The sequence below is a fragment of the Salvelinus namaycush genome, chromosome 20 (assembly GCF_016432855.1).
Source record: "Salvelinus namaycush isolate Seneca chromosome 20, SaNama_1.0, whole genome shotgun sequence".
Taxonomy (NCBI): domain Eukaryota; kingdom Metazoa; phylum Chordata; class Actinopteri; order Salmoniformes; family Salmonidae; genus Salvelinus; species Salvelinus namaycush.
In genome coordinates, this window is record NC_052326.1 from 27,898,715 (window position 1) to 27,918,063 (window position 19,349).

The following is a 19,349-nucleotide window of genomic DNA, read 5'->3' on the forward strand; positions in this document are numbered from 1 at the left end:
TCTAATATTTTGAGGTACATTGATCTAATATTTTGAGGTACATTGATCTAATATTTTGAGGTACATTGATCTAATATTTTGTCATTTCTAAATGCTGTCGTTTACCACTAATGGAGCCTAAAGATAAATAATCATCTTGGTTAAAGAGAAAAAATATATTTCGTTTTTAATAAAGTAGTACAATTTAAAGTGAGTATGTTTTGTTGCAAACATTTATTTACAGAGAACTTATATAATATATTTTCTATAATAATGTATTTTACTAATCATAACACCTCTACAGTCTCTCCCTCCCTCTGTCTCTTGTTAATCAAGAGGACAGCTGCCTTCTAAAGGGGATTTGTAGATGTAAGTGGACATAGTGTGTAGTCTGTAATGTACACTTCTCCACTCTCCAGTATTGATTATAGATTTTCCAGATGTTCGTGGCGGTACAGACAGATACCAATCACAATGGACTCCATTGCGTGTTTAGACCGAGGCTTATAATGTCAGTATAGAACTCTCTCTCTCTCAATTCAATTCAAATGGCTTTATTGGCATGGGAAGCATATGTTCACATTGTCGAAGCAAGTGAAATAGATAATAAACAAAAGTTAAATAAACAGTCAGAAATGAACAGTAAACATTGCACTCACAATAGTTTCAAAAGAATGGTGGCATTTCAAATGTTATATTATGGTGAATTAAATAAACATAAATATGGGTTGTATTTACAATGGTGTTAGTTTCTCTCTCTCTCTCTCTCTCTCTCTCTCTCTCTCTCTCTCTCTCTCTCTCTCTCTCTCTCTCTCTCTCTCTCTCTCTCTCTCTCTCTTTCTCTCTCTTTCATTCTCTCTCTCTCTGGGGTAAGCAGCGATGTGCAGGTAAAATATCCCACACACATTAAATAACAAAGCGTGCCCGAGGCCTGGAGTCTTGTTTTCTCTAATCTCAGATAAAATAATTATGATCAGATGATCTCAGCAGCACAGGTGCGTGTGGCCTTGGTAGCGTTTATTCCATGGAGAGCTACGTGTAAAATATTTTATATGAACCTAGAAATGGAGAACGACTGCAGCAGGCTTACTGGAGCAGAAATTATAGGAAGGTTGTGAAGAAGCAGCATATGTGTCTCTCACTCTCTCACCCTCTCTGTCTCACCATCCATCTCGCTCCATCCATCCTCTATCTCACGCCCTCTCTCCATCCATCCTCTATCTCACGCCCTCTCTCCATCCATCCTCTATCTCACGCCCTCTCTCCATCCATCCTCTATCTCACGCCCTCTCTCCATCCATCCTCTATCTCACGCCCTCTCTCCATCCATCCTCTATCTCACGCCCTCTCTCCATCCATCCTCTATCTCACGCCCTCTCTCCATCCACTCTCTCGATCATGGGTGGACCAGCACAACCCAGCAATCTGAATCTACCCAGGAGATTAAGGCTATAAAAATATCTAAATGTGCTTGGTCCCTTGGCCATCTACTTAAGCCTCTTTAAAAACCCTGCTTAAATGACAAACCCAGTGAGCTGAAAAGCGTTGATCTTTCTCCAATGTGTGGGTGTGTGTTGCGTACGTGTGTATGTTGAAGGGTTGGATCACTGTGTTGCTGGTAGTACGGAATCGTTGCTCAGAAGGTGAGTGTAGAGTAGACATAACTATGCTTCTAGAATCAAAACACCTTCAGATCAGCCTTTCCTTCCCAATCCAAACTGTGTAAACATCTGCACCCTGACCCAACCCCAGCCCGGTACCACTTCTTCCTTTCTGCACTCTCCTGAAACCATTTCCAACTCCTGCTCAAGGAAATGTGGCTTGATTTCTCTCCCTACCAAATCTAATTTGCCCTCCTCCTTCCTTCCCCTCCCTACCCTCTGCTCTGGTTGGGGCTAAGGAGCCGTCAGATGTTTGTCCCAAATTGCACCCTGTTTCCTATATAGCGTACTACTTTTGACCAAGGCCTATAGGGTTCTGGTTAAAAGTTGCGCACTATGTAGGGAATAGGGTATCATTTGGGATATAGTCAGACAGTTCCTCTGGTGGAGACGGGGAGGAGATGGAGGGGGACTTGGGACAGACTGCAGAGCTCTGGCCTGGAGCCCTCCAGCTGCAGACAGATAGGCAGGCCTTGCTGTGTTTACCTGCCCTGTCTGCAGTGAGGAGGGACACAGCCCAAGGCACAGAGACTGGGTCTGATACTGTCACCTAGTGGTGAAGCAAAGCACTGCATCATATTATCAATTTGGATTCTTGAAATACTTTTGTGTGACCCCCTAGAGTTGATGGTTGTTTTGATTCTGATTGACAGGTCAAACTGACCCTTAATAGAGGGCTGCTATATTTGACAGCACACCTCCCCTTACCATCCACCCCCCCACCCCTACCACCCCCACCACCCCCCACCACCCCTAGTTCCTTATCTTTTCGGCCTCCCAGTCCCAGGATCTCACTAGGTCTCAGTGTCCATCTGAAACCCCTCTCTGCTCTCCACTTCTGCTAACCAAGCAGCAGCCGGTCCTCCTTTGTCTTGGAAATCTTCAACATGAGATAGATTTTAGGAGTAAAACCTTTCAGAATGAATTAAACCAAACACACTGGATAATTCACGCAATGAAATGACTAAATTGATAAATGTTAAATTTAATTTGACTAAATGAAATTAGACTGGACCCATTGCATCTGGTCATTTGTAATAATTCTGGAAAGATTACATTTAACTGAGGGAATGTTTAAGCCACCAGGAATGTTTAAGCCACCAGCCACCCTCTCTCACTAACTCAACCCCAGAATACATTGTCTCCTATATCTTCCAGGGACGCAACTTTCACTGGTGACAGGGACATGTCCCCCCCACATTCTGAAATTGCATTTTTGTCCCCTCCAGTTTTATCATTGGAATGTGATACAAAAAGAGGAAACGGTGTGCTTTAGGACCATGCGGATGATGTTTGGAGTGTTTATCCTACTGGATAAAAAATAAATAATAATAATTATGTCCCGCCCACTTCTAAAACCAAAGTTGCGCCCATGATATCATCTGTGGGAAATACACTATATGGATCTTATGTAAAGTATATGGAGCCATACAGTCCTCCAAAGGGACATGTAGCACTCTGTATTTCTACTTTTACCAGTAGTCCTATATATACAGTGCATTCGGAAAGTATTCAGACCCCTTGACATTTCCCACATTTTGTTACGTTACAGCCTTATTCTAAAATTGACTAAATTGTTTTTTTCCCTCCTCAATCTACACATAATACCCCATAACGACAAAGCAAAACAGGGTTTTAGATTTTTTTTGCGAATGCATTACAAAGAAAAAACATTTACACATTTACATAAGAATATATATTTATATTTTTTTATTTGACCTTTATTTAACTAGGTAAGTCAGTAAAGAACAAATTCTTATTTACAATGACGGCCTACCAGAAGGCAAAAGGCCTCCTGTGGGGACTGGGGCTGGGATTAAAAATGTGAAATAAAAAAATATATATAGGACAAAACACACATCATGACAAGAGAGACACCATAACGCTACATAAAGAGACCTAAGACAACAACATAGCATGGCAGCAACACATGAAAATACAGCATGGTAGCAACACAACATTTTTTATGCATTTGCAAAACAATTCTAACAATCTGTTTTCAATTCATCATTATGGGGTATTGTTTGTAAAAAAATATTTTATCAATTTTAGAATAAGGCTGTAACATTACAAAATGTGGAAAAAGTCAAGGGGTCTGAACATTTTCTGAATGCACTGTGTGTTTACCTATTACCTTACAGTGCTATGATGTGGCTCGTAGCCCTTTCCTGCAGACAAATTACCAAATTGCCCTTTAGTGGCCTCATGGGTGGAATGTTATGAATACTTTTCATAATTAATAACTGTTTTTTTATGCAGAAATCAGGTGTTTCTATGTTAAACAGTTTTGTTATATTTCAGTCTTCTGTGATGTATATTGTGTAAACTACCTTACTGCAGCTCACATGGATGAAGATACATGTCATTCTATACATGTCATTCTAAGCTCTCTATCTCTCCTCTTTCTCTGACGCAGATGGAGAATACAAGAGATCCGTTTGTTGTCTGGGCTGAGTCTTCACTGCTGTATGTGGATCTGGTGGATCCTGTCGCTGTCCTTGTCGGGAGAGGGATCTCTCCTCAGGCCGTCCCGTTACTCTGCCCCTCTGACAGGCTCCATCAGCACTCACATAGAGATCAAAGTTTTAACAAAACAGGGTTCTCCTCCACTATGTAAAAATGTCCATCTAACCAAATCTATCCTATAAAACCCCTTCAAACTCTATGATGTCGAAGTTCTGTAACAGATTTCCATTTGCTCCTTACCCACCCCAACTGCCTTCTTTGGTATTGGGTATCAGATGTCGCCAACCATTTCACCCCTTTCCTCATCCTTCCCCTAGCAACCTCCCTCTGTCACGATCGTCGTCAGGGTGGAAATGACCGGACCAAGGTGCAGCGTGATGAGCGTACATTTCTTTGTATTTATGAATGTCGCCAACAAAAACAAGAAACAACAAAACAAACGTGAAGCTGACTAGGGCTATACAGGCCACTAACACAGACAACATACTTAGGCAGCCTGGAAAAACAGGCTGCCTAAGTATGATTCCCAATTAGAGACAACGATAGACAGCTGTCCCTGATTGAGAAACATACCCGGCCAAAACATAGAAACAGAAAACATAGAAATAAAGAAACTAGAATGCCCACCCTAGTCACACCCTGGCCTAACCAAAATAGAGAATAAAAGCCTCTCTATGGCCAGGGCGTGACACCCTCTTCTTATCGCTTTCTCTCATGTCGTGCGTACGGCCCAGAACATCACTGGGGCCGAGCTCCCTGCCATCCAGGACCTCTATACCAGGCTGTGTCAGAGGATGGCCCTAAAAGGATGGCCCCACCAAATGTTCTCTGTTGTCTGGCTGTATGTCTATGGACATACAGTACCAGTCAAAAGTTTGGACACGCCGACTCATTCAAGGGTTTTTCTTAATTTTGACTATTTTCTACATTGTATAGTAATAGTGAAGACATCAAAACTATGAAATAACACATGGAATCGTGTAGTAACCAAAACTAATCCAAATATATTTTAGATTTTAGATTCTTCAAAGTTGCCACCCTTTGCCTTGATGACAGCTTTGCACACTCTTGGCATTTGTACATGTGATGTAGGCTACATGTGTGTGTGTTTGATACACTGAAAGTAAGTGAGAATGGGAATATTTGATTCAGTATGTGTGAGCGTATGTAGGGGAGAGTGGGGTAAGCTGAGCCATGTTTTACATTCAGCATCACTCCGTCAAGGGAAATATAGTTTTCTTTCTAGCAAAGATACCTACATATATTTCGGGATGTTGTGCATCCCTGGAAATAATCAGAATTCATGAAACTTTACAGTTTGGAAAAAACACTGTAGCTTGCCCCAAAAAAGTGGTCTCTTGGCACAACTTATCCCAGGTATGGGGGTAATTTGAGCCACGGGACAGAGTAAGTTAAGCCGTCTACAAATTTCTGTATTGAATGAAATTACCACAACATTTTTAAATCCACATCTATCTTTTTTCCCAAGAGATAATTCAACACACACACAATTTATTTTTGTATTTTAATAATTTTAAGCATCTTTTAACACAGGCTTAACACCTAACAAAGACGTTGTACTTTTAAAAACACTTACAACATAGGCCAGGCCCTGTTGTTACCTTATATCCCAATGATAATGCCTTGCATTAGCCTGGGAAGAAAACACTTGAGTTTGCTTAACTTGCCATTGGCTCAAACATTGGCTCAACTTAGCCCACAGCTCATATTGTAGCTTATAGAGTCTCTAACTGATGTATAGAACAATCTTAAAATGATCTACTTTGGTTTAGATACCAGCATCCTGTAACCTCTAACACAATACATTCATTTGACTTGGTGAAAATCTATTTGGACCTAAGTTGCTTACCACTTATTCCATGTGGTTTCTTCCTTCACAGACTCCATGAAATGATGACCTCTTCCTAAATATTTGGTGAAATGATTAATTTTGTGTTTGGTTTCTGAGAAACAAGGTGGCTCAACTTACCCCTTTTGCTCAATTTACCCTACTCTCCCCAACAGTATGTTTTATATGTGTTTATGACTGAGTTACTGAGTGAATGAAAAATATAAAATTATTAGGAATAACCAGCAGGGAATATGTCTATTTAAACCCTGTTTCAAAGCCAAAACCATTGGAGATTCATCATTGATCAACTGCCAAGAATCCAATATTAGCCAGACCCATGACTTTGGTTAAAACAGCTTTGGTTTTAGACATAGCCCCAGTTCCTTTCCATGAAAGATATTGTAGCTTCTTTCCAATGTCCCATATCAGGAGATAGGACGAATGAGTGTGTCCATGAACAAACGTATGAGGTAAAACCCAAGTACTGAATCAGAAACAGCAGCTAAATCTCTCTGTCTAGTTCTGTACTGTAAAAGGACAGGAGTGTTGTTTTGTTTTTAGCTCAGCAGTAGCGCCACTCTGTGGTAAATCTAAGTTGTTCCACTAGTCTGCGAAATCAAACCAACAGATCTGAAGATCTTGGTGGGAATTAAATGACCTTGAGAAAAGTGTTGGGTTGCATGTGGATGAGAATTATATACATTTAAATATTTGACACGTGTGTTATAAAGGCCACCGTCCTCTGAAGGTTCTCTGTACGTTAACATGCACACTACCCCCTGTAGGTACATTTGATGAGATTTGATAGATTTGATAGATTTGAAGTCCTAGAAAACATTTAGACTCCGCTGGCATAAGCTGCTTTCATTAAAGCACCAGATCCTTGCTCTCTGTCTGGCTCTGGTATGTTGAACAACAAACAACACTATTTAAAAGATGAGAAGAAGTTGGCTGTTTTTAGTGTGTTATCGATTATCATAATCTAAATAGAAAGAGCAAGAGCGAGAGAAAGAGGTGGTGGGAGTGAACTGGAAGGTTTTGTTTTTAAGAGGGTCACCTCTCGTTTTGTATCCATGTCATGTGTCGTTATACGAGTACTTATACTACTTAATTCAAGCCTTATCCCAGTCTAGGCCATCCATTGGTGGGGCTTGACAAGCATCAGTGTGTTTGGTATCAAAGCTGTGTCCCACAGTAAACTCTGATCAGGCAGGACTATGTGTATTTGGATGGAATGAGAAGCTGGAGGGAGTCACCCTGCCAGACAGGTGGAATGTCAGAGAAAATAAAGAACAGACAAAATAAGATTATGACAGAGGCATCATGGGAAAGGTCTGTTGGGCAGACTTTGCTGAGTCATCTCTTTGCCTCCTTCTTCCTTGTTTCCCCTACAGTTCTGTCTTCAACACCACTGGACTGTTTACTCTGTTCTGACTGCAACTCTCACAGAGACCTTTGTAATGGGTCATAAACACATATGTGTTGTTTTTAAGCCACAAATCACATAATTTGTAAAAATACGAGACCGGTCTTCACAAACCATGAATGATAGATTAGAACAGTGTTCAAACTGGGGAGCCACAAGATGGTGAGGTAAGTATGACTGTAAGAGAAATATCTCTCATTGGTCAGGAGGACAACACAAGGGGGAAGTTTGTTGGCTTGAGGGGGACTTTGGCACAACAGTCATACCTGACTGCTTCAAAAATATGTCCGATAAGGGAATGGATTAACTGAATGAAATGGGGGGAAAACCTTGCAAGACACTCGTGATTACACTACATAATTTCCTAACACTGTGTTACAGTGGCCCAGAGAGGACAATATAAGAGGGAAAGGGACAGTCGGTTTGTTTCAGACTTAAGGTGGCATAGGTCTCAATGCATTTGTGGTTTGTAGAGAGAGATGGAAATGGCCACAGTCAATAATCCCCTCTTGAAATCCTCAGTAATTGGGATGAGGTGAGAGAGCATGCTGGCTGACTTGAGACACATGGTGTCTACGTTAAGACTCCTCCTCTGATCCTCATGTCATCAGGCAGACTATGGGATGGAGAAGGGAAATGCACCGGCATAGATGGGCCTGTGTGGGAAAGCTGCATTCACCTGTCACTCACTGGAAGGACACAGGAGAAGAGGTGGATTAGGAAGTGACTTCTGTAACTTTACACGGTTGTTTGGTGGTGTACCATATCCACAGAGAATACTTTTTTTTTTAGCAGTTTGAACAATATCTTCTCAAGAGGCAGAGTGAGTAGAAACCAGTTAGATTTTTGAGGTAAGTGCATTCTTCAGAGATGGGTTTTAAAAGATGTTCTGCTGGAGACTTTCTACTAGAGACAGTTTTGAAGTTTTAATTATAGATTGTGTTCTTTATAATGATCTTCTAGAAATGTGCATGCTCAGGTGAACGATAATTGAACAGAGCACAACAAGTTGTTGACTGTTTGCTGCTGTTAAGAGGCAATGGTTCAGGACGCTCAACTGCATTTCAGTCTGTGCTCCGGACAACAAAGACGATGTAGAACAAATCCTCAAGCTGATATTATTGATGTTTCCATGTTTTGCAAATAGAGTGCCTTTAATCTTGCATAAGAGGCTTTGTAACCCCAGGGACTCTGTTGATGTGTTTTACATCAGCATCTCTGAAACACCTGTCTCCCTGGGTGACACTCTATCCTCAGTGGTCCTCTGTCTATCTATTTGTTTCTCATCCCTCCATTTGTTCTTTAACAGTGTGGCACCCTGATGTGGTTGAAACACTTGTGAGAAATTGGCACAACTGTACAATTAGTGTGAGGATACATGTATCTGTGATGCATCAGTAATACGTATATCCAACAACTCAACATCTCTGAGGCTTATCCTCGTAAGCGAAAAACAACAAGAGACGTTTCAATGGTCAAGATGCGAGGATGGCCTCGTACTGGTGTGGCTGGATTTAAAGCCCAAACACGAGCCGCTGAAGTCCCACATGTGACTCTATTTCTTCTTAGTGTGAATTTAGCGTTGTGTTCAGAAGGGCTTTCAGATGCTAATCCAGTTATTCAACACTGAAGGCACGTTGAGTTCGCTCAGCCACAACCGTTCTGTTGCCATACACAGAGATTAAACAGGCAATCTAGGACAACAACAAACCGGTCATCCCCCCACTAATTTGGTAGACAGCTGAGGGATAGGGCTGGAGAAGTGTAACCACTCTCAAAGAGATAAACCATCATTATCCCTGATGGAGAATTATGTTGCGTTACCTCCAGTCAAACTGTCAATCATATCAGAGAAATGTGTTGTTGATCTATAGATCATTCTAATGACCCATTGAATGGCTCTGTGGTTTTGCCTCAACTTCAATGCTAACACAATCAACAGACTGGTCTGACCCTGGTTTATTTCCCTAGAGATCTCTAGGTGTGTGCCCATGCCAGACTGCGTTTTAGTCTCTGACGTTTGACCCCTCTTGTTCTGTTTCTCAAAGCTCCAGTTGTGATGTAGGCTGAGGGTCCAGTTCCATCTCTTCCAAGATGGCTGCTGTGAAGAACTCTGTGTCTGAGGACCCCCTCCTGGGCAAAGGCCCTGACAAGGACGCCTCAGAGGTGTCTTTGTCAGGGAGTGTGTTAGACTCCGGGAGTGTTCTCTCAGATGACTCAGTGCTTCCAGACTACGAGCAGGAAGGTGATTCACAGGGTACTGCCAACACGCTGTATGATGCGTGCACTCGGAATGACCCCCTGGCGCTCCGAAAGGTTCTGGAGAGAGGGGTTACAAAAGAGGAGGTCATGGCGGTAGACCACAACGGCTGGGTATGGGTCTCTCTTGCTATTTCACATTTGGGATAGCTTTTGGGGGTGTATGATCCAGCGAGTCCTGAGGGTTACTAGTTCAAATACCAGGAGCATCATGCCCCCTGTATGAAGACACAGAATGCTTCAATCAAGTCATGTAAAATTGTTGTTGGACTTAATTGCAGCCTTGACTCTGACGCAGTCAGATTTTTTCTTCATCAGTCTAATCCACATTTTGTACCCAACAGACTGGACTGATGGTGGCGTGCTATAAGGGGTTTTTGGACATTGTGCAATCTCTTTACCACTGTCCCTACCTGGACATAAATCACCAGGACAACGATGGCAACACAGCACTGATGATCGCTGCACAAGCAGGTGAGCCACTCTCACCAGACCTATTACTAAATACTACACAGTGAAACCTCATTAACACATCTCTAGGTTGCATCCCAAATGGCACCTATTACCTTTATAGAGTACAACCAAAGATTTTTATAACTAATCCATGATATACCAGAGCCTGTCGTTTCCAACGGGAGAAAATTAATCATAGTGGGCAGAACAAACAAGGTGGTGGGCCGAGCCAAGCACAAGCTAGTGAGATCCTATTGGCACGTTCTAGTATTTATTTGAATATTTCCGTTGAGAAACGTATACCCTGTGAAGTATGCGTGTGCAATAACAAATTTTGCCCTTGCACTCCTTTTAAACAACTACATTTAAAAAAAACTTTGACAAAGGCTAAAGTCTACAAAACACAGTCCACTCTGTTTGTTACAGATTATAGTTTTGGAAAGAGAAAATTGTATAGAGATCAAATGTTTAATCGATGAGAAAATTAGCAGAATGTCGGCCAAAACCCATATCACTCCATCTTCTCCCACTGCCGGCCACTGGGCTTCCTCTCCTCACCATATTTGGTAGTGAGTGGGAACGCCAACCAGATTTTTCACATTCAAACATCCAGTGAAATATCTGGCTCATTGTTCTATCTGTGCAACTTACTACTTCAAAAGTAGTGCACTATATAGGAAATAATGGTGACATTTGTGACAGGCCTTTAGTATTTTTGATGGCACCTCATGATACCCTGAACCCATTCTCACCCTGTATCCTTCTCCAGGTCACACCATTACAGTGACCTACATCCTAAACTACTACCCCGGGGCAGACACAGAGATCCGTGATTGCCGTGGCTTCACCGCACTCATTAAAGCTGCCATGCAGGGCCGAGATGATGTGGTGTGTTCCCTCGTCATGGCCGGTGAGTGAGAGGCCACCTCCCCTTCAACGCTACTATACACCCTACTGTAGTCATAAGAAAATATCTTAGAAATGTTTAGATAACCTGAGAAATTGATGTTACAAGTATAAAAACATAATTCTGACCCCAATTTACCTGCGTATACTTCATTGTAATTTTGTGCAGTTCACAGTGGCACATAGCTCACATGTATTATCAGACACACAACAGTGTGACCGCTGACATTAAATTAATTAAATTACTTTAGAGATTCCAAAGGTTATACTTCTAAACAGAAGTAAGGCCCAGAGAGGGGGAGAGGAGGAAGAGATAGTTATACACACAGAATTCTGGGATTAGCCTATGCTTTTCTCCCAGGCAGCAATGTTGCTGACTCAGTCAATTGGCAATTATAAAATCTCTGTTCTATTTGGGGTTGAGCATGAACCCACAAATTGAAGGGCTAAGGGTATAGGAAGTGTGTAGTAATGTGGTTGGGATGGATGTACCTGTGGTGTGTCTGCCAATGTTTGCACTCAACTTTCTCTGGTTGAGAGCATGTGTTAGTGACGGCTGCCAGGTTTAAGGGATCAATTTGGGGGCACACTGTGGTGTAATCTTTGTCTTGGCTGCCAGGAGATTAGCCAAGTTTATTTACTCCAGATATTTTGTCCTCTTTTCACAAGATCAGTAGTATCCACTGGTGTCACAGTCACTCATTTGTCAATATACTAAAAGAGTTGAGGAAAACATGCTCAGCTAACTGAAGCCTTTCCCCCATCACATTAAAGATAATTAATTCTCCCCTCTATCCATCATAAACCAAGAAGCATCTATGTTTTCTTATTCATGTAGCACATGATTATCATTATGGTGCTATAATATAGATCAATATGCAATGGAATGTGAATGAAAGTGTTTCAATGAAGAAATTTTATGACCTGAAAGCTATTTAATTTTTTTCCCTTCACTGCTATTTCTCTTCCAGGTGCAGACCTAAATGCAATAGACACCAGGAAGCAGAAGTGTGTGCGGGACTGGGCACTAAAGACGGGCCGCTACGAGACCTTGAGCCGCCTCCGCCGCCTCAACCTGCGGCCTAGAGCCGAGCAGTTTACTGAGAGTTACGTCCCCGAGTGGCCAGAACTGAAAGTGCTGGTGGCCAAAGCCACAGCCAACAAGAGCGCCGCCCAGATGATCACCCAGCGCATCAGGTCCACCTTCAGCTTCAACTTTCCCCAAGACCCCCAGAACAACGGGGTCTTGGACAATATGGTGCGTATCATCACCAGCATCCACAGCCCTTTGGTGGCCACCGCCTGCCGGCCGCTATGCCCCACCAGCCCCCCTGAGGTGGGGAAGAGGCGCTTGGCCGTGCCTGAGCTGATGAAGAAGCACTCAGAGAAGAAGCTGGAGGAGAGCTCTGTGTGTCACAGCAACGGCTCCGTCTCCTCCATCATTCCCCACATCCACTCGGCCGAGACCATCGCCACGTCCTGCTGTGTGGACACAGAGCGCAGGGGCAGCATTATCTCTATAGCCTCCACCGGGGTGCGCGCCTTCATGCCCAGGAACATGGCCCACAGGAACAGTGTGTTCCCTTCCGGCTGCATCCCCAAGATCCAGATAGTGAAATCTGGAGAGCCCACGCCTAAGAAGGAAAAAAAGAAGAAGGGGCACAAGGGTCACCTGGAGCTGCCCATATGGAAGTACAAAGCAGAGAAGCAAGAGAAGAAGGAGAAGAAGAAGGCAGAGAAAGAAAAAGAGAAGGCCAAGAAGGAAAAGGAAAGGAAAAAGAAAAGAGAGAAGTAGTGAGATGTCTAAAGCTGCCAATTTATTTCGATGCCACACATTTCCAATAACTTCCAATATATTTTTCCTGGAGTTATATTCCAAACATCTGAATTATGAAGTACTGCTCAAATTACTCAAAGGTCTGGACTCGGTTTTATGGCCAATGCAGTAAAATGGATTCTATAAAGGCCATCATATTCATAATGCTTTGTAAATATTTTAATTGTTTTTAATTTTACAGGACTAGTAAAGGCCCAGTGCACTACGTTTGTGAAATTTTTATAACTAAATGTATTCAAGTGTTTACCAGCATTTGCAACTTGAGTCTGATAATTATCTGTATAAAACAGTTAATCTGATAATACTTCTGGAATATACAGGAAAGTATTCAGAATAATACTTCTGGAATATACAGGAAAGCATTCAGACCTCTTGACTTTTTGACATTTTTGTTATGTTACAGCCTTATTCTAAAATGTTTTTTTATTTTATTATCCTCAGCAATCTACACACAATACCCCATAATGACAAAGCGAAAACAGGCTTTTAGAAATGTTTGCACATTCATTAAATATAAAAAACAGAAATACCTTATTTACATAAGTATTCAGACCCTTTGCTATGAGACTCCAAATTGAGCTCAGGTGCATCCTGTTTCCATTGATCATCCTTGATATGTTTCTTCAACTTGATTTGAGTCCACTTGTGGTAAATTCAATTGATTGGAAAGGCACACAACTGTCTTTATAAGGTCCCACCAATTGCTTTGGCATTATGGGGTACTGTATGTAGATCGATGAGGATTTATAAAAATACGTAACAAAATGTGGAAAAAGTCAAGGGGTCTGAATACTTTCCGAATGCACTCTATATATATACTGTATATATGTGTGTGTTGGTGACTTTATTGTGTAAATAAACCATTGTGAAAGATGCCTGTTTATGATGTCATTTGATTCTGTGCTGTTTACCGTGGTCCTAAAATGGAGGGCTGAGGCTATTTTAAGATTTAGGAGTCAGGACTGAGTTGTGTAAATCAAGTCTGCAAACGGATTACCATTTTAAAGGTAGACTCAGCGAAATTATGTTGAGAGAGATGCAAGACTTCGCTCTCACACAGTCACATACAGTAGTATCATTGCATGTGCATGGGTTCGCTTCACGCTGTTCACAGCGTGGTAGCCAGGGGACCAAAACAGATGAGAACTTGAGCCTCACACTTCAATGCTCTTAGTTGATGCGGAAATTGACCCACTATGCTGTTTACTTTCTCAATCTATGCCATATCGCTGAGTCTACCTTTAAAATAGTAATCCTCTGACATGAAGTCAAGGGTATAATGGGAAGTTAGTTATGGCCATGCCATCACTAGGTAGATTTTTTTTTTTAACATTTGAATGATGTATGAGCCAGATACAAGCATGCAATGGTGCAAAGTTGGCACCTGCTATTTTCAGAAGTAAAAAGAACTTGACAGACTTCACTTGGGGCTACACTTTACCCCCAAATCTGCCACCAGAGGGCGACCTTGTTTCTCTTTTTTCATTCCTCACGGCTTTACTAAAGACTGTCGACGCAGTCTTGACTGGAAATATTACAATCAAGGTAAAATGATCAAAGTACAGTAAGTGAATGCAACTACAAGACGGCATCGATTTAAAAATGCTACTTTTAAGATCACAGTTTAATACGCAAAACGAATGAGCTCTAGCTAAGCTAATCAAAATGGAAATGTATTTGACATGACTTATTGGTCACACTTACAAAAATTATACAACAAAAGAATACTAATGCAAAAAAAAGACATTGGTTCTTTGGATTGTACTTCACCTTAATCCACATTTTGACCCACCAAAAATAATGCATTTGTGTCCCACACTCCTATCCATCAGATAATGTGTCTTACAGTTTGTCAGTATATGGTTGAAGGCAGTGTTTCCTCTCCTCACTTCTCTCTATGTAAGCTATGTGTAGGCCTGTCGGGGTATGGTTGTAAATATCTGTATGTGTGGGAGTCAGTGAACTTCAGAGAGATAATACCCCTTCAAAGCCTCCGCCTGTCTGGTCAGTCTGGCAACCTAGGGCGTGGTGGGGGTTGACGGGGGGCCAGGGGCAGAGTATTTTTTAGATTTAGGGGGATTAGGCGTTGCCATAATGTACAGACCAATCCCCCTATAAAGGTAGAGGACACTAGATTATGGTCTGGAGCTAATTCAAAGGAGTTCAACCTTTATGCAAATACTTACAAATGGAAATAGGCTATAGTTCGTATAATATTAATGACTTTAATTTATGTAACCAAAGATATTACAAAGTTTATTTCGGGTAAATGTCTGCTCTTTTAGTTCTTTGAATGCTGGACAAATGGAGAGTTACAGAGGAAAAGAGAGCTTCTATTTATTTATTTTTACGAAAGAGAGAGAGATCATGAGTGCTTCACTGGATTCGGTATCTAGATGGTAATCATGAGTAATTAAATCAACTCGTGTTGTATGCACACATCTCGTATTATCGGTTCCAGGAGGAATGTTGGGAGTATACATGTACTGTAGCAAGACAGAGTTGCATTGCTTTGAACACTACACTCCCACTGGTACACACTGTGTGAATCAATGTTGTTTTAACGTAATTTCAATTACATTACGTTGAACCAACATGGAATAGATGTTGAATTGACGTCTGTGCCCAGTGGGCTGTTCCTTATGACTGCACTAAATAATACTGGATACTTACTATGATGTGCAAAACTATTCTTGAATGTGTTCAGCACAATATGTGCAATTGTGCGTGCATGTGTGTGTGTGTGTGTGTGTGTGTGTGTGTATGTGTGTGTGTGTGTGTGTGTGTGTGTGTGTGTGTGTGTGTGTGTGTGTGTGTGTGTGTGTGTGTGTGTGTGTGTGTGTGTGTGTGTCTGTCTGTGAAAGAGAGCAACAGAGAGAGAGAGAGATACAATAAACTGGATCAAACTAGCTCCCTCCATATGTGACATACATGAGCAGGACCACACCCTCTTCTACTGTGAACACATAAATCAATCCAAGGTGGAGCTGAGTGGAAAGACAGTATTAGGTAACTCTGATGCCTCTACAATGTAACACAACACAATGACAATGGAGGGATTACTGTACTGTGTCCAGCCTAAAGGCACATTTCGGTGTCTAGGAGGGAGGGACACGGCTCTCTCAAAAAGATGGAGTTGATTTCTGTGTCCTCCTTTTTAGATGTATGGTGTCAATTTCAATGCATACACACTGTTCATTTTTCAGAAGTTCAGTAGCATAGTCTGATAAAGTGGGGCGGTGGTATGGGTATTCTTATTGGGGCAGCTTTACTGGGGTGGCAGGTAGCCTAGTGGTTAGAGCATTGGGCCAGTAACTGAAAGGTTGCTGGATTGAATCCCTGAGCTGACAAGGTAAAAATAATTTTTTGTAAATAAGAATTTGTTCTTAGCTGACTTGCCTAGTTAAATTTAAAAAATATTATAGAGATCATGTTCTATGTGGGTGGTACATACGATGTTAAAGGCCTATTCAATATTTAAACCACCTGGGTATAAAATCACATTATCATATTACATTATTTGAATTTAAAGTTTATATTTTAAGCCTTGACCAGACGTTACATTGTGCTTTCTAATCTTATCTAGTTTATTTTATCGCCCTACTTAAAAATAACAGCTAGTTAGCCATTCCTCTCCTTTAAATTCTCCACACCCCTTTAAGGCGTCTGTCTGCTGGCTGGCTGGAGCTGTGTGTCCAATGATGTATATTTAAATCGTTGGTTGTGTCTCGCACTGCTGTCAATACCACACCACCCAACATATTAATGCAATGCAATGGGAATATAACGATCATGGCTAAGAAACAAATGTTGTTAACGCTTCTCGTCCTGGGCTTATTCAGAAGTTATGATGGTGAGTATAATGTTTTATTCCGCCTGTGTGTATTTATTTACTTGGTTTGTGCGACTGGGGCTGACATCGCTTGGCACAACAACATGGCGCACGTAACGTTATTTGGTATCAAGCAAGCCGAGTTAGCAAATTGGACCTGATTCTTTTAAAATATTTTTTTTACAGGTAGTTAATTGTTTAAATAGAGCATAAATAAATTAAGAGAAGCAGCTACCTACCCTTCTTGACTGCGTTGTTTAAAGATGCTTCATAACTAGCTATCTACTTGAGAATATCACAACGCCAGCTAGGTCTCTGGCCAGCTAGTAGCTAATTGTCTGCTACGATCACGTTAGTAAGTTAACATCTCAGAGAGCACATTTTTAGGATTTGGTAAGAACAGTCAAGGTTAGCTATCTACCAAGGATCTTCCACCATTCCTTGACACCCATCACAATAATCAAATAGCAGCAGTTTGAGTCATCTGATCAAAGTTAAATTAAGGCATTTGCTGTATTCTCAAAAGCTAATATGGAAATATTTGTTTTCTTTATAGTAAACGACCACATAATATTACATATCATATTATCAGCTTCATGCTCAGATTCATACAGGTATGATATCCTTATTCCTAAATGTGAGTTTGTTTTTGTCATAATTTTCAGTGAGAAAATATTTGCTTATCTGCTTTTTAACAGTTTCTGGTAGTGTGTAGACTATGCTCTGCACACACGGTAACGAGTGCTTTTTAAAGTGAAGCTCTCAATAAGCTTTTGCTGAAACTACAACACAATGAGGGACTGAGACTGACCTATTTAGCTTTCAAGAGCTGCTGTACATTGCAAAATGAGTCATTGTGTGGTGTTCTACCCATCAGCCTGAATAGGCTTACACTGTAGCTATCATTATTGGATACAATATTTAATTTATAAAGGAGGAAATTGGATGTTAAACAGAGAGGTTGAGGGACGTACCTTACAGTAGTCAGGGCAGTGTGTGTGTGTCAGAGATAGAGAGCTATGTTATGTAAATCTGACGGTCAAACCTTAGAGGTTGTCAGGGCCAGTGGCAGAACGTGAGAGAGTGGGTTCATGCACCTCGTTCAGTTGAAGTCTGGGTCGCTTTTGTGTCAGAAATGAGGGCAGTGATGGAGTTAGGCAGAAAGAGGCGACCTCCATCTTGTAGGCTACCCAGGGGCAGGTCCACTGCTGCTACACCCCCACCCTCTGCATGAACATGAACCTCATCTGATGGAGCAGATCAATGGAGGACTGGACTGATATAACTGTAATGCAGCAAGAAGCTGCTTTTTTCACTCACTCAACAAACTGTTCAACAATGAGCAAACAGAACAACCCCCCTCAGCCTCAGTTCCTCCTCTCCCTGGCCTTTAGTGCTTTTCAAGGTCTATAAACAGTCTGTCCCTCCTGATAAAGCCCCTAATTGTGCACTCATGTTTGAATAACATGGATGATATGGTTTGGCTCTACTGTTGTTGGGTGCTTTTCTTCAGCATTGTCTTATCAAAACAGTGTAAACACAGATTGCATGTATACAGGCCTTTTACATTTAATCTGGGCACGGCAGGGGGCTCTGTTGTATCCATGTTTTGAGATTTTTTTTTAAAGCCCAAAAAGTTGGATAATGGTGATTTTTTTCCAGCTTGTTATCTAATCTGCCAGACTGAAGGGTGTTAAAAGCCTGAACAAAAAAATCACAGCTTTTCTTTGCAACTGACTCATTGTAAAAGTTTGATCCTGTTTCAACCTTTAAGTCCTGTTTCTGTAGGCCTATTTGATTGCTGTTCTCCAGTTTTGTGACTTTAGGCAACTTTGAAGGGGGTGGGGGCCACAAAAAATCTGAACTCATCATGAGGGGCCGCAGCTGCTCGCGGGTCTGCAGTACCCACATCCGCCTTCTATCTGTTGAGTTTAGGAAGATTTGCGTTGACGAAAAAGGTGTGTTGAATTTGAACTTAACTCATTATGACATTATACTGAAAAAACTTGAACAATAAATAGTTTGCGTAACTGTGACATGAGAATCTGGTAATTAACATGATTATGACATATTGAGTCATAAAGTGACCTGAATGGCACAACACTACATTTGGTAGTTTTAATTATGACAGACAATTGAAATACCACAACATCATAACCCAGTGATATCATAAACATCACAGCGTGCCTGTCAGGCTACATCACTGTACAATGTACAAAACAATGTTCAGTTTGCCTCTTTTCTCCTTCTCTCTACCCTTCCTCTTTCCCCCACTCCCTTCACACAGCCCTGTCACCAAACAATACCTGTACTGTGCTTGACTTCAGTAACACACCAAACACCTGCTTTAAACACCACTATGGCCCAAGGGTTGATCCACTTCAAAGCACAAAAAATAGGATTTCGAAACCCACCATCTCAGATTGTTCTGAAATATTTTCTGTAGTTAGAAGCAGATGAGATTAGTATTCCTGCAGCATTATTTTGTTGAAATTTTATTTGATCTCTGAGAAATTAACTTCACTAGGGTAGGGGGCAGCATTGGGAATTTTGGATGAAAAGCGTGACCAAATTAAACTGCCTGCTACTCAGCCATAAAAGCTAGAATATGCATATAATTAGTATTTGGATAGAAAACACTCTGAAGTTTCTAAAACTGTTTGAATGATGTCTGTGAG

At 41.4% G+C, this 19,349-nt stretch overlaps 2 protein-coding genes across 2 annotated transcripts in view; both read left to right on the forward strand.

Annotated features, from left to right (window-relative positions):
* The first annotated feature begins 9,996 nt into the window (after window positions 1-9,996).
* Window positions 9,997-12,797, forward strand: LOC120064740 (ankyrin repeat domain-containing protein 33B-like). The gene is made up of 3 exons (XM_039015356.1): window positions 9,997-10,117; window positions 10,866-11,006; window positions 11,974-12,797. The coding sequence occupies exons 1-3, from the start codon at window positions 9,997-9,999 to the stop codon at window positions 12,795-12,797; spliced, it is 1,086 nt and encodes a 361-aa protein (XP_038871284.1).
* A 3,756-nt stretch (window positions 12,798-16,553) lies between these two features.
* Window positions 16,554-19,349, forward strand: part of LOC120065188 (activin receptor type-1B-like) — a 39,520-nt gene continuing 36,724 nt past the window's right edge. The window contains exon 1 of the mRNA XM_039015976.1: window positions 16,554-16,692. Coding sequence (XP_038871904.1) covers window positions 16,605-16,692 — 88 coding nt within the window. The 5' untranslated portion in view covers window positions 16,554-16,604. The remainder of the gene's footprint in view (window positions 16,693-19,349) is intronic.

What these genes read in the sequence shown, in the direction of transcription:
- LOC120064740 (XM_039015356.1), top strand. Translation starts at nt 9,997, where the DNA reads ATGGTGGCGTGCTATAAGGGGTTTTTGGACATTGTGCAATCTCTTTAC. An exon ending in GATGATCGCTGCACAAGCAG is followed by an intron (nt 10,118 to 10,865) that starts GTGAGCCACTCT and finishes ATCCTTCTCCAG; the next exon opens with GTCACACCATTACAGTGACC. An exon ending in GTGTTCCCTCGTCATGGCCG is followed by an intron (nt 11,007 to 11,973) that starts GTGAGTGAGAGG and finishes TTTCTCTTCCAG; the next exon opens with GTGCAGACCTAAATGCAATA.